The following is an 11,826-nucleotide window of genomic DNA, read 5'->3' as shown; positions in this document are numbered from 1 at the left end:
TTTGCTGGGGGTCTGAGGGGCGCAGGCTGCTGGGTGAGCCCGGAGCCACTGCCAGAGGTCCGAGGCACTGGGATAGCTCCCCAAAACAACCCCGGCACGTGCTCAGGTGGCCTTCTTCAGGGCAACCACCTGATGAAGGAGGCTGCGTGCTGTGAGCTGCAGAGAGCCCTCGCAGGCTGACGATTGCTTGCCAGGTAGATTAAAATGCTGCTGCTTCTGCATTTTACGCAGCGAGCCCTTTCACTACTTTGTTTTTAAATATTTCCCTAGGATCAGAATGCTACACTTCCTCGGCTGTTTTTAATACATGCAATCAGCGACTGTGGCAATTAAGAGGCCTAATTAGCATCTGAATAGGGCTCCTTGCCACCACCCCCTTGCAATAGTAGCAAATAAGCCCCAAGGAAGCCAAGGCACCCGCCCGAAGCCACGCGTGGCCATGCCGTGGGGCCGCTGGCTGCCAGGAGCACGGAGCAGCACCCGGTGCTTCCATTTCGCAGAGCAAACGGGGCTCATCAGGCCCCCAGCACCTGCGGTCACCTACCGACCCCCCCAGAAATCCATCAGTTTTGTCAGATGGCTAAATAAACCTCAATTAAGGGACACGTTGCACCAAGAGTTGCTGCGCAGGCGCTGCCTCCTGCAGCCAAGCTCTGCTCTGGACAGACCCATGGCCACATGCATGGTGCCAGCCCTGCAGCCCCCCCGGCCTGTGCTGGTGGCTCTCCGCAGGGTGGGAGAGGTGCTCGCCCCACTGCTCTTTGTGCCCAAAAACATCCAGTATGGAGGGACCCAGAGCATCTCCCCCTCCCCACCGCCATGGGATAAACACCCGCGATGCACGCTGCATCCTGGTGCCCATTCAGCCAAGTAACTTGCTTGCCAAACTTGGACAATTTTATTGTTATTTTTCTCGTCAATCTCCTGGTCATGTTCATTATAGAATCATACACCATCAGCATACAAACCATAGCCAGAGGCCCAGCCACAACTCAGCTTCTCCCGAAGTACCACCGGCTCAAGCGTTGCCTCTCGATTCGCCCAGACAGTATTCTGTGGCTGCGTGTGTATTAATTTTAGGGAGTTATTTCGTTTTCTTGCAACATTAGAGATTAATTAAATGCTGGCTAATTGCTACCAGTCATTGGAGGAATTCTGCTCCTGAGTCCTTTCATGGTCAGAATGCACCAAAAGGAGGGAGGAAAGAAAGAAAGAAAGAAAGACAGAAGGAAGGAAGGAAGGAAGGAAGGAAAGAAAGAAAGAAGCCCTTTCAAGACCACAGAAATTTGCAAAAGGATGTTTCTTCCAACCCGACATGACAAAATTGAATTCCAAGCTATTTAATGCATGCACGAAACGCCATAAAGAAACCCAGCTCGAGCACTCCATCCATCACAACGGGGGACATGGTTTCAGGAACACGAGCATCGTTACGTTACCCTCTCAGTGCTTCACACTCCGGACTTCCAGGCAGTTTCGCTTAAATGTAACTACCGGATGGGGATTCTCACAGACAGGGCTGTCGCCAGCATTTCCATGGGGACATACAGCTAAGGTAACACTGCGGTTATTATCAACATTAACGATGGTGACTTTGGGAAGCCCCCAGCCAGTCTTCAGGGGCGCCGTGGCCGGGGACGCGGCGCAGCGCGGTGCCCTCGGTGCCGGGGGCGGGCGGCAGTCCCAGCCTGGCTGTGGGGCAGCCGGGTGGGTGGCTCGGGAGAGAAACCCAGCCCCCCGCCGGGGCAGGGGCACGGGGAGCCTGCTGGGGTTGTCCTTAAAAACGGGGTTTCACGGGTTACACCGTCACGAGGATCATGTCATGCAGCCTGACAAGGCGCCTCTGCACGCTGCCCGGCGGCGGGGCCCCGCTCAGACCGGCGTGGTTCGTCTGTTGGCCGGGTTGTTGTGCAAAGACTCCTTGAACTCTTTGGGGATGGAGTTGTGGACCTGTAAAAAACCGTGGTCCCGCTCGGAGTTGAGCAGCGTCCCCATGGTGACCTTGGAGGGATCCCTGGAGAGGGTGAACATGGAGATGTCGGTGGAGGGGATGGTGCCGAAGCCCTTGCTGACGGGCGACATGTCCCGGGACCGCGGCTCGGTGGAGCGGGAGCTGGACCGCCGGCGGAAGCGGTACCGGTAGGGGGGGAGGCGCGTGAAGGCCGACCTCTTCAGCAGCTCCGAGTGCGACTTGGCGCGGATCTGGCGGTGCTTCTCGATGTACATGTGCACGGCGATCACCCCCACCATCTCGGCGATGATGAAGGACAGCGCCCCGAAGTAGAAGGACCAGCCGTAGGAGTAGCTCTTCTTGGAGTCGCTCTGCCCGGGGTCCCCCGCGTTTGCCGAGATGTAGACGATGATCCCGATGATGTTACTGAGACCTTCAGGGGGAGAGGGAGAGGCGCTCGCTCCAGCAGCAGGAGAGGGATGGGGGGGACGGGAGTGTCCCCGCGCCCCGGGGGGGTGCCGGCCCCATTTTGTCAGGGCTGAGAGCTCCGGGAAGCAAAGCGGCTCCGTCTCTTAATTTCTGGCAGAGCCTGGGGACTTTGTTTGGGATTTGGGCAATTTTTGCACTGCCAGCAGAGCCGTGGGGCTGTGTCGTAAGGCTGAGGAGCGGCTGATGCATTCCTGTATTTACTTAATGAATCGATTATGTTCTTTCTGTTGTTTTCTCATCTGCATCAGCGGCTCCTGCCAGCCGAAGGAGGGAGAGTAATTTGTCTCTTTGTGGGGAGAAGAAAAACACAAAATAGAGCAGTTCCTTGAGACAAAGACATTGTCATAAAATAATCAGTGGAAGCGTTGGGGAACAGTGCGCAGAGAAATGAGCAATCCTGAAGGAACGGCCTCTCAAGGCAGGGTTATTTTTCCTGTAGGACTGCGGCAGCCCCTCCACCTGCTGCCCAGGGCTGGGTGCTCCGTGGTGGCCGAAGGCAGATCCCCCCAAAACCTGACCCATGCTGGGCTCCCCCAGTGACACCCTGTGGGGCTTAAAGGACTTTCTGGCAAGGTGGCCCCTTGGCCAAGGACCACTGTGGGTTTTCCTCACTGTCCCTGAGGACTTTTCACCCGGGATGGGACCACTTACAAGGGTGAGTGCCTGAGGGACCCCCAGCCTGCCACCAGCTCCCCTTGTCCCATCTCGAGTCCCCACGTGCGCACCTGCAGCACACCCGGAGAGCCCCCGCTCCCGCCCCGCGGGGCAGCTCCTACCTGCCGAGACGAAGAAGATGCCGGCGCTGAGGATGACGTTGTGTTTGCTCTTGTAGAACTCGCTGGCCGCCACGCAGAGGCCGCCGAAGAAGAGCAGCCCCACGCTGAGGATGGGGAAGATGCTGGAGGCTCTCACCGCACCTGTGGGGCGAGGAGCGGGGCATGGTCAGGGGCCGGCACCCCCAGCCCCATGGCAGCCCCGGGCCGGGTTGGATTTGGGGACCCTGCTGGGGAGGGACCCCTGGGCTCGGTGGCACACAGCCCGGCTCACCCCGCGGGGGGCTGGCAGCCACAGGCCGGGTCCCAGCCCCATGAGGACGCCCTCGCAGCCCTCACAGATGCGATTCTGGGGGCAGCCCCGCAGTGCTCCCCTTGGGTGTCCGCTGCTCCTCTTTCTCCCGAGCTGCTCTCAAGCCCTGCATCAACCACGCAAGACCTGTGATTCAGGCCTCCAGGCACAAAACCTTTAAAACAATTATTTTTTTCTTTCTTTTTTTTTCTCCTGCACTATTTCAAGGAACTACCTCTTGAGCCTTGTCATGCAGCTAGCACTAGCAATTTCCCTCCTCACTACAAAGCACGGCACCTCTGGGTTTTGGCTGTGGATAAGAGCGGATCCTCAGGATTGCAGAAAACCTCCCAGATCTCAAGGGGCTGCCAACGAACCCACAGGCACTGCACTGCCAGCCACTGGGGTCAGGAACCCGTCACCTGGGTCCCCAAACCACTGCAGCTGCATTTACTTACTTATTACAATTGTTTTCTGACTTGGGGAGGAACATGATCTAAATGAACAAAAAGCCCAAGACCCAAAGCCCGGCAGGGCTGGTGCTGTAGCCCCAGGCTGGGCTCCATCCCTAAATCAGCAGGATTAGCTAGGGCAGGGCCTGTCTGCACGCTTGGGGATCACTTACCAGAGCTATGCAGGGAAGGGGCTTTCCTACAAGCCCTATCAGAAGTTCAGCTTCCAAACTGACTGCAGCGAACAATTAATGCAGCAAATCCCTATCTGCTGCTAAAGCAAAGGCACCTAAAATACACCGTGCCTTGCTTTGGGCTCATCCCTCTCTTAGGGCCCTTATTAAAAGCACAGAGATACAGAAGCCCCATTAAAATGCCATTCTGGGGGCTTTAAAATAGACTTTTTGTTTTAACTGTGGGAGGGGGTGGGAGAAGAACTTAAACGCTCAGCTCCTAAAATTGCACACCAATTCCGTTCGGAGCACTCCCCTCCTAGCTGGGTGAGCAGAGCCGATGGCTCCCCATGGGGAGCTACAAAACGGGGAGCTCAGCGCAGCGCCCGGACCAGCAGCAGCCCCGCAGGAGGGGCAGGGGGTGCCGGGGTCCCTTCCCCCGGGGTGTCAGCAGCTGAGCCAGCCCGGAGACCTCAGTGCTTGCACCCGCTGGACCCCTCAGCCTGTCACCGTGTTTGCCAGCAGGCTGGGCAGTGCCCGTGTCCCTTCGTGTGGGTGCCCAGGTGGGTGCCACCGTGCAGGGAGCCGGGGCTGCCACCCCTCGGCCTGCTGCCAGCTGGGGGCTGCTGGGGATGGGGGCAGCGCGCAGAGGGGGACTCACGGAGGAGATACTCGGCCGTGTCCTGCTCGTAATCTGCGTCCTCGGGGAAGTGGTCGATTTTCTTGCACACTCCTCGGAAGGTTCCTGAGGAGACACAAGCCAGGAAGCCTTCAGATCCCTCTGCGCTGGGGGTGGCGCTGCATGGGGCTGCCCAGTGACCCCAACCACAGCCCCCCTGCCCCGGGGGTACCCGTGAGTCTTGGTGTCACCCCCCCGCTGCAATCCTCCCAGGGGCAGTGTGCAGCGAAGGGCAGCACCCCCCCCCACCAGCAGCACCCACCAGCAGTGGCTGCCTGCCCCTCTGTGCCCGCTAACACCACTTGGGGCGCAGACTGACTCTGGAGATGTGAGTTTTGGAGGCATGGATAACTTCATTCAAATTACCACAACAGGTTTCTCGCCTGCTTTCCATTCCTTGCTGCTTCTCAGCTCTGCTTTGTGCCCGGGATGCTGGCAACCACAGCAGATGCTGGAGAAGGCAGAGTCACCGAGGGGACCTGGCCTCACCCAGCTCCAGCCCCCTTCACGCAGCCCCTGCACGGCAGGCACACGCGTGTACACACACACACACCACGGGTAAGCACCAGAGTCACAGGCGAGTGCCAAGGCTGAGCCACCCACCCCACGGCATGGCCCAAAACCCTGCACCCCCACAGCCCCATGCCTGCTGCTCCCCTCCTCCCACACCCAAAACCCGGAGCGGGGGCCGAGCGCGGCCCCGCTGTGGTGGGCACCGGCAGCGCTGCCTGGAAGCCCTGGGGAAGGAGACAGATGCTCTGGCATCTGATGGCCTCCCACTTAGCATTTGGGAAGAAAAGGCTCTCTTTTCTCTCTTTTTTTTTTTTTCCTGATTTTCCCCCCTCCTGGCTCTGAAGCAAAACAAAAGCATTTTGCCTTTGAACGCCTGTTTGCTTTGGCTTTCTCTTCGCTGTGCTTTAGGGCCCAGCTCTCTCCCGTGCCAAAGTGGTGCAGTTGTGCCATGAAAGGAGAAAGCCAAGGACGAGCCCGGCTCAGCCAGGTGACACACTGGGGACTCGGTCACTACAGGAAGGGAATGGGGACAGCGCAGGGGGGTCCACAGAGGGGAGATCCTGACAGGTCACACGTGTTGGTGGGGCAGCCTGGAGAAGGGACTGGCTGCGTCTCTTTTTTACTGTTTCTGCTCAGCCATCCAGCAGCCTGCTCCGTGTGCTACCGATGTGCAGTCAGAGGGAAATCAAAGGCATTAAAACAAAAAAAAAATTGGCTATGCCCAGTTGCACTTATGGATTTGTTTTGATGGATGCAGCCCGTCCCCGCCTGTGGATGCTGAGATCCTGCTCCCCGTGGCAGCTCTCCAAGGCACCGAGCGCTGCTGGGGACAGCTCAGGGCTCGGTGGAACTGCAGCACCTCCAGGGTCCAGGCAGCTGCAGTGGGTCCTGTCTGCAGGACTCTCAGAGCTGCCTTCTCCGGAGGAAGCAGCACACAAGTGCCAGGGTATGCCCGGTGCTTTCTCTGCAGCACTGACAAATGTTGTCCTTGACGTTATAAATGGGTAACCAGGCACGGAGCATGGCTTCCCCGCGGTGTCAGGGCAGGCTGAGGTGGGAGGGATCCCTCTCGCCATCCCATTCGGGTTATGGCCCTTCCACAAAGCTGCCAACGCTCACGCAGAGCTTGGTGCGGGACAGATGGCAGCGGGGGCCCTGCCAGCAAACATCTCACAGCCACGCGCTGCAGTGGTGCAGGTCCCAGGGACTTGTCCCCTGCTCATACTGCTGTGCCACCGACTTCTGGCTTGCCAAAAGCCATTGCAAGATGCGCTGCTCATCCCGTGCCCCATCCCTCTCAGAAGAGCTGTGTCCACCTTCAGTGATGGCTTTTCCAGCCCACAGCAGCTCGATGGGAGCAGCTCTGTGTGACAGCAGCGCCAGGCCATGCTGGCTGTGTCCCCTCTCTCGTGGGATGTGCTGCTGGGGGACGGGGCGCTGGGCGAGAGAAGCCATCCTGCACGGCATCCCCAGCAGCACACCGTCAGTCCGCTCTCCAGCTCCAGCTCGGGGGAGCTGAGCATCGTGACAGGCATCAATTAAAGCCTGGAGATGAAGCTCTGGAGGTGGCAAGCTGTCATCCACGCGGAGACGCGGCATCGGAGGGAGAAGCGCCTGCTGCCGTTGCTTTGGGAACTGCGGGCGCTGGGGAGGCTGAGAACGGGCAGCACAAATGGGTGGGGAGGCACCGGGCACGGCAAGGACAGCAGCCTCGGCACAGCCTCCCTCCTCCTCCGCCCCTGCTCCTGGCTTTCCACTCACCTTCTCCTCCCCTCTCCCTGTACCTGCCAGCCAGGCTCTGCCCCAGGCCCCCCAAGCTTCCCCCCAGATCTCTCCCTTTCCTCACCCAGCCAAGGCAGGTCCTTGCTCTGTCTGGGCACCAGCCAAGCTCACCGCCTGCACTGTGCTGTGCCCGTTTGCTGTCCCTGACCTGCAGGGGTTGCAAAGCTCCCTTTAGCAAGGGAAGCCCCCCCCAGGATGGTACAGGATCTCCTCCAAGTGCACAGGCTCACAAGACGGGGACATTTCCCTCTGAAACAGCCTGCTCAGCAGGCTCATGTGGCCAGCACTCATTATCTGATTAAGAGAAAACTTTCCACGTGGGAAAGGAGTTTGGAGACCAAGCCTCGGGTGCAGCTCCCCAGCTGCAGGATGCCATGGCAGGGGTCGAGGTGCCCAGCCTGGGCTGCTGCTCCCGGCTGGGATGTGCAACCCCTGCTGCAGTGCTGCCTGTCCCACCAGAACACTTCGATTGCCACAGACATAAAAATCTATGTATTTTTTTGAGAAGTGACTTTCCCAGCGGAGGAACAGAGCCTCTGCTCAGCTGCAGGACTCAACCTGCCTGCAACCTGCGTGTCTGGAGGCTTCTTTAGAGGCAGTGCTCACGGGGCTCGCGATGCTCCTGGTCTGCCAGCCCCTCACCCTGCAGCAGGTTTGCCAAAATCTGCCCCACCCCGGGGCCAAGGGAGCCCCCCCCGCCCAGCAGGGGCCGGGCAGCTCCCCCCGCACCCCCGGGCGCTGCCCCCGGGGCTCGAACAAACGAGGGCCGCGGGGAGCCCGGCCCGGCCCCGCCGCATCCCTTTCACGCCCCGACATTTATTTCGTTTTTTTTGCTCCCGATGCTCGTTACCACGGCGACCGCGCGGTCACCTGGTGCGCAGAGAACGCCCCAGCTCCAAAAAAATGCCCGGGCTGCAAGCACACAGCACACAACAAACACACACGCACACACACACACACACACAGCACACACACAGCGCACACACAGCACACACACAGCACACACAACACAAAAACACAGCTCCTGGCCGGGCTGCTCGCACCGCAGGGCTCCACGCACCCTGAGGCCACCTGGAGACAACTCGAAATCTGGGGCTTTCTCCTTGTTTTACAGCAGGAGCCCTACCAACAAGAGCACTGCGGGTGCAAAGGAAGAGGGGTTGGGTTTTGTTGGACCTCCAGAGCCCCCTGCCCACTCTTCCTTCAGCAGGGCTGCAGTTGGGGGCACAGCCGGGGCACCCACCCCCAGAAACCTCCAGCTCCTGCCAGGGCACCGGGGCAGGAGCAGCCTGGGACTCACCGGGAGCCCTGAAGCTGGGCTCCTCTCTTGCTGCAGGAGGAGAAGGCAAGCTGCTGCTGCTGGGAAGGGGCTGTTCTGGGGGTGCTGGGCTCAGCCCAGCCCGCTGGCCTGGCATTTCCACAGCTGATGCCCGTGCTGGCAAAGTGACCCTGCTCTGCGTGCGTGAGTCACACCACCTGGGCTTTAATTCATCTGCTGGCTGGGAGAGCTGGAGCAAAGGCAGAACGCTGCTGTGGTTATCCATTCCCCGCTTAGCTGCCTCTGTGCTGGATCTGGGTAATTTTCTCTCCCTGTCAGTGTGAATCCCGATTAGCCAACTTAGCTTATCGCTGCGCTTCCCTGCCCAGAGCCTGGGCTGTTTGGCAGCTGGCTCCTCTCGCTGTGACTTGCACAGCCCTGCTCCAGAGCCTCCACTTGCCCGCCCTGGCACTGGCCAGCTTCTCCCATTGCATTTTTCTGTGCCGAATAACCAGATCCTCATTGCCTTCTCGCTAACCCACTGGGCACATCCATCACACAGGACTGTCAGCAAGCCCAACTCTCCCCATGCAAGTGCATGCCCTGTGCCCCCCAGCTGTGCAAACAGACGTGGACAGTGCCCAGCCAACAGGCAGCGGTGAGGAGCCTGGGGAAAAAAGGATTGAGGCAGCTAGCTGGAGGAGAGCCAGCCGTGAAGCCAGCAAGTTAATCCTTTGTCATATTACATTGCCCTCCGTGCTGCTGGCTTGCTTTGCTCTCCCTCAGTCCCTCCTGCAGGAGGGAATCACGGCGGCACAGCTCGCTGCTCCCCTGCACCCACCCCGTGCACAGCCTGGTGCTGGCTGCAGAGCCCCACGGCTGCACCGAGGGCAGGAGGAGCATCCCCAGGGCTGGGCACACGGGAGCCTACCAGCAGCCAAGAGCAGTAAAATACTCTGGCACTGAGTGTCCGAGACGTACGGAGCAGGGTGAGCTCGGGATGAATCATGCCCTCTGCGGATGAGTTCACCGCGGCGCTGGGCCAGGCCGGCCCCCAGGAGCGTGTCCTTCAGCAGCTCGGCTCCGTGCTCCCCGTGCAGGCTGTTTTGAAGCCTCTGCTGTGTAAGAGGGCACAAAGCAGCCCCCTGCCCCTCCGTGGGGCTGGAGGAGCCCGGCCACCCCTGATGTGATGGATGAGCAGTGCAGGGGGGGAGCAGCCGGGGTGGGGGGCACATGAGCAGGTCCTGCTCTCCTGCTCTTGCGGGCTTGGGAGGATGCATCAAAGCTTTGGGCACCCTGTGGGGGCTTGGGGCAGCACGAGCATCCCCAGCCTCGCTGCTGGCCAGGTGCCACCTGCCCTGAGTTGTCTGCTCCTCCCCTCTCCCTGCTCAGCCCCGCGGAAATCCATTGCAAGTCCACAAGAAGCATTTGTCCGTGTTCTGCACCACCAGTGAGCTTTGGTTCACGGTCCTGATTTAATGGCACTGCTTTAATCCAGGGGCACCCCTGGGTGGGCAGCTGGAGGGGTGCCCCCAGTGTCCCCAGCAGGGCAGGGCAGGGCAGGGCAGCCTTCTCCAGTTGAGGAACCTTGCAGGGCACTTCACATGAAAACACGGTACGTGAGAACTGGATCACCAACATGCAGAGCGGATCTGCCCGATTACTCCAGCCTCACCATGGCCCTGCCTTTCAGGTAACGTTTAATTTGGAGGAGATGAACTCACATAACACATTTTGCATTCTCTCGTTTTGAAAAGGCATCCACCTCCTGCCCCCCGCCGGGCTCCTGTTCATCCCGTGCTCTGCAGGATTCCTCCACCCCTCTCACCCCATCGGGTCGGAGCACCCCGAGCAGCCCCTGCACACCACCACCAGCCTGGTGCTCGGAGCAGGCTGCTCTTATGGGGTAATGTTTCCTTTCAACAGGCTTTTGTTGCTGCTGCTTTAGTTCATTTGTATTGCGAAGTACGTACTCTCTGCACTGCATTTATCAGAGAATGCAAAGGCAATTAATTGATTTTATCTCAGGTCTTTTTCCCCTCAAAGCACTTTCCCCCAGGGAGGGTTATTGGAAGGGGGTGGGCAGGGGGAAGGAGGGGTTTGCGACAGAACTATGATTTTCATGATGCTGATGGTGGAAACACGGCCAAGAATATTGATCGCAACCTGGAAAGCCAAAAGACTAAAAGGCTCTAGTTTGGGTTCTAAAAATCTCATTACTTCTCATCCAGTGAAACACTTTTCAGGCACTGTTCTGGCTGTTGCTGCTCCCTCGGTGTGGGAACTAAGACCTGGGGAGATGAGCAGTATTCCTGCCATCCCCATCCGGGAGTTCAGCCCTCCTGCAAGGTCAAATTTCAGACCTGGGCTCTTGGCACGTCCTGGTAAGCTCAGGCAAGTTGTCTCATGAGCCATGGCCTACAGGAACGGCTATCCCAAAGACAACTTATTGGGCCTAAGCTGCATGGAGCAAGTGGTGTGGCCGCTGTGCCCGAAGTTCTCTGAAATTTAACATCCAGTGGAGAAGCAGAGGTCAAAGCTCGGCTACAAAGTGCTGGGTTATGAGCTCAGGCACTCAGCTCCCTCGAGTAACAAGAGCAAGGTACCTAAATATCTCTAAGGAATTAAAACTTCAAGGCTCATCTTTTTTTACCTTCCGCCCACCTCCCAGATGCCTGGGGAGTTGGAAGGAAATTCATCTTTATCCTTCCCCAGCTTCCCGCTCTGCAAGGGATCCCGAGGCTGTTTGCACAGGGGCCCTGCTGCGGAGCTGCAAAACCTCGGGCGCTCAGGGCTGCGGGGGGCCCGGCCACCACCGCAGGGACAAGTGGCTGTGCCATGGGGGTGGTGGCACCGAGCAGCTACCGCAGGGCACCTCTCCTGTCCTGGCAAGAGGCTCTCAGCCCCAAAAGCACCATGCTGCTGCCAGACTGGGCTCAGCCTGCACCATCTGCCCAAAAGCAGCTCCCTGCAAACCCCCCAGTGCTCCCAATTCAAGCGGTGGGCACAGACTGAGAGTTTAGGGCCGCTGTTCTCTCACATAGGGCAATGCCCCAGCACGGCAGAGCTCTCCCAGCCCTCACTGCCAGTGTCAGTCACCCCAAGCCTGGGGGCACCCCTGGGCTGCTCCCCTCTCCCCGAGAGCTGGATGTGAGCAGCGGTGCCCGCAGGCAGGCTGCCGCCCCCAGCTCCTCTGAAACAAAGCCCAGCACAGCGCTCACCTCCTCACTGCTACCTCCTCAGCACAGACGGGATTCAAACGCAACACGAGCAGCTTGGGGAAGCGAAGGGAAGGTGGTGGGGCTGTTAGGAGCTCCTCAAACCAGTGGTGATGGCAACTCAGCTGGAAGAGCTGCTTGATCCGAGGATGCTGCCGAATGCATCTGAACGCCTTGGGTAGGTGTTTGCTCAGCTGGAGCTTGCTCTGCTCCCAGAGCCACGGCAGACTTAGGGACTCAGGTGAG

At 59.2% G+C, this 11,826-nt stretch overlaps 1 protein-coding gene across 1 annotated transcript in view; it reads right to left on the bottom strand.

Moving 5' to 3' along the window:
* Positions 1-875: 875 nt before the first annotated feature.
* CACNG3 (calcium voltage-gated channel auxiliary subunit gamma 3) overlaps positions 876-11,826 on the bottom strand; it is a 28,886-nt gene continuing 17,935 nt past the window's right edge. Inside the window, exons 2-4 of the mRNA XM_027469069.3 lie at positions 4,792-4,875; positions 3,217-3,357; positions 876-2,384 (exon numbers count right to left, since the gene is read on the bottom strand). Coding sequence (XP_027324870.1) covers positions 1,873-2,384; positions 3,217-3,357; positions 4,792-4,875 — 737 coding nt within the window. The 3' untranslated portion in view covers positions 876-1,872. The remainder of the gene's footprint in view (positions 2,385-3,216; positions 3,358-4,791; positions 4,876-11,826) is intronic.

The sequence above is a fragment of the Anas platyrhynchos genome, chromosome 15 (assembly GCF_047663525.1).
Source record: "Anas platyrhynchos isolate ZD024472 breed Pekin duck chromosome 15, IASCAAS_PekinDuck_T2T, whole genome shotgun sequence".
Classification (NCBI taxonomy): domain Eukaryota; kingdom Metazoa; phylum Chordata; class Aves; order Anseriformes; family Anatidae; genus Anas; species Anas platyrhynchos.
This window is presented reverse-complemented; position numbering and strand designations above follow the sequence as displayed.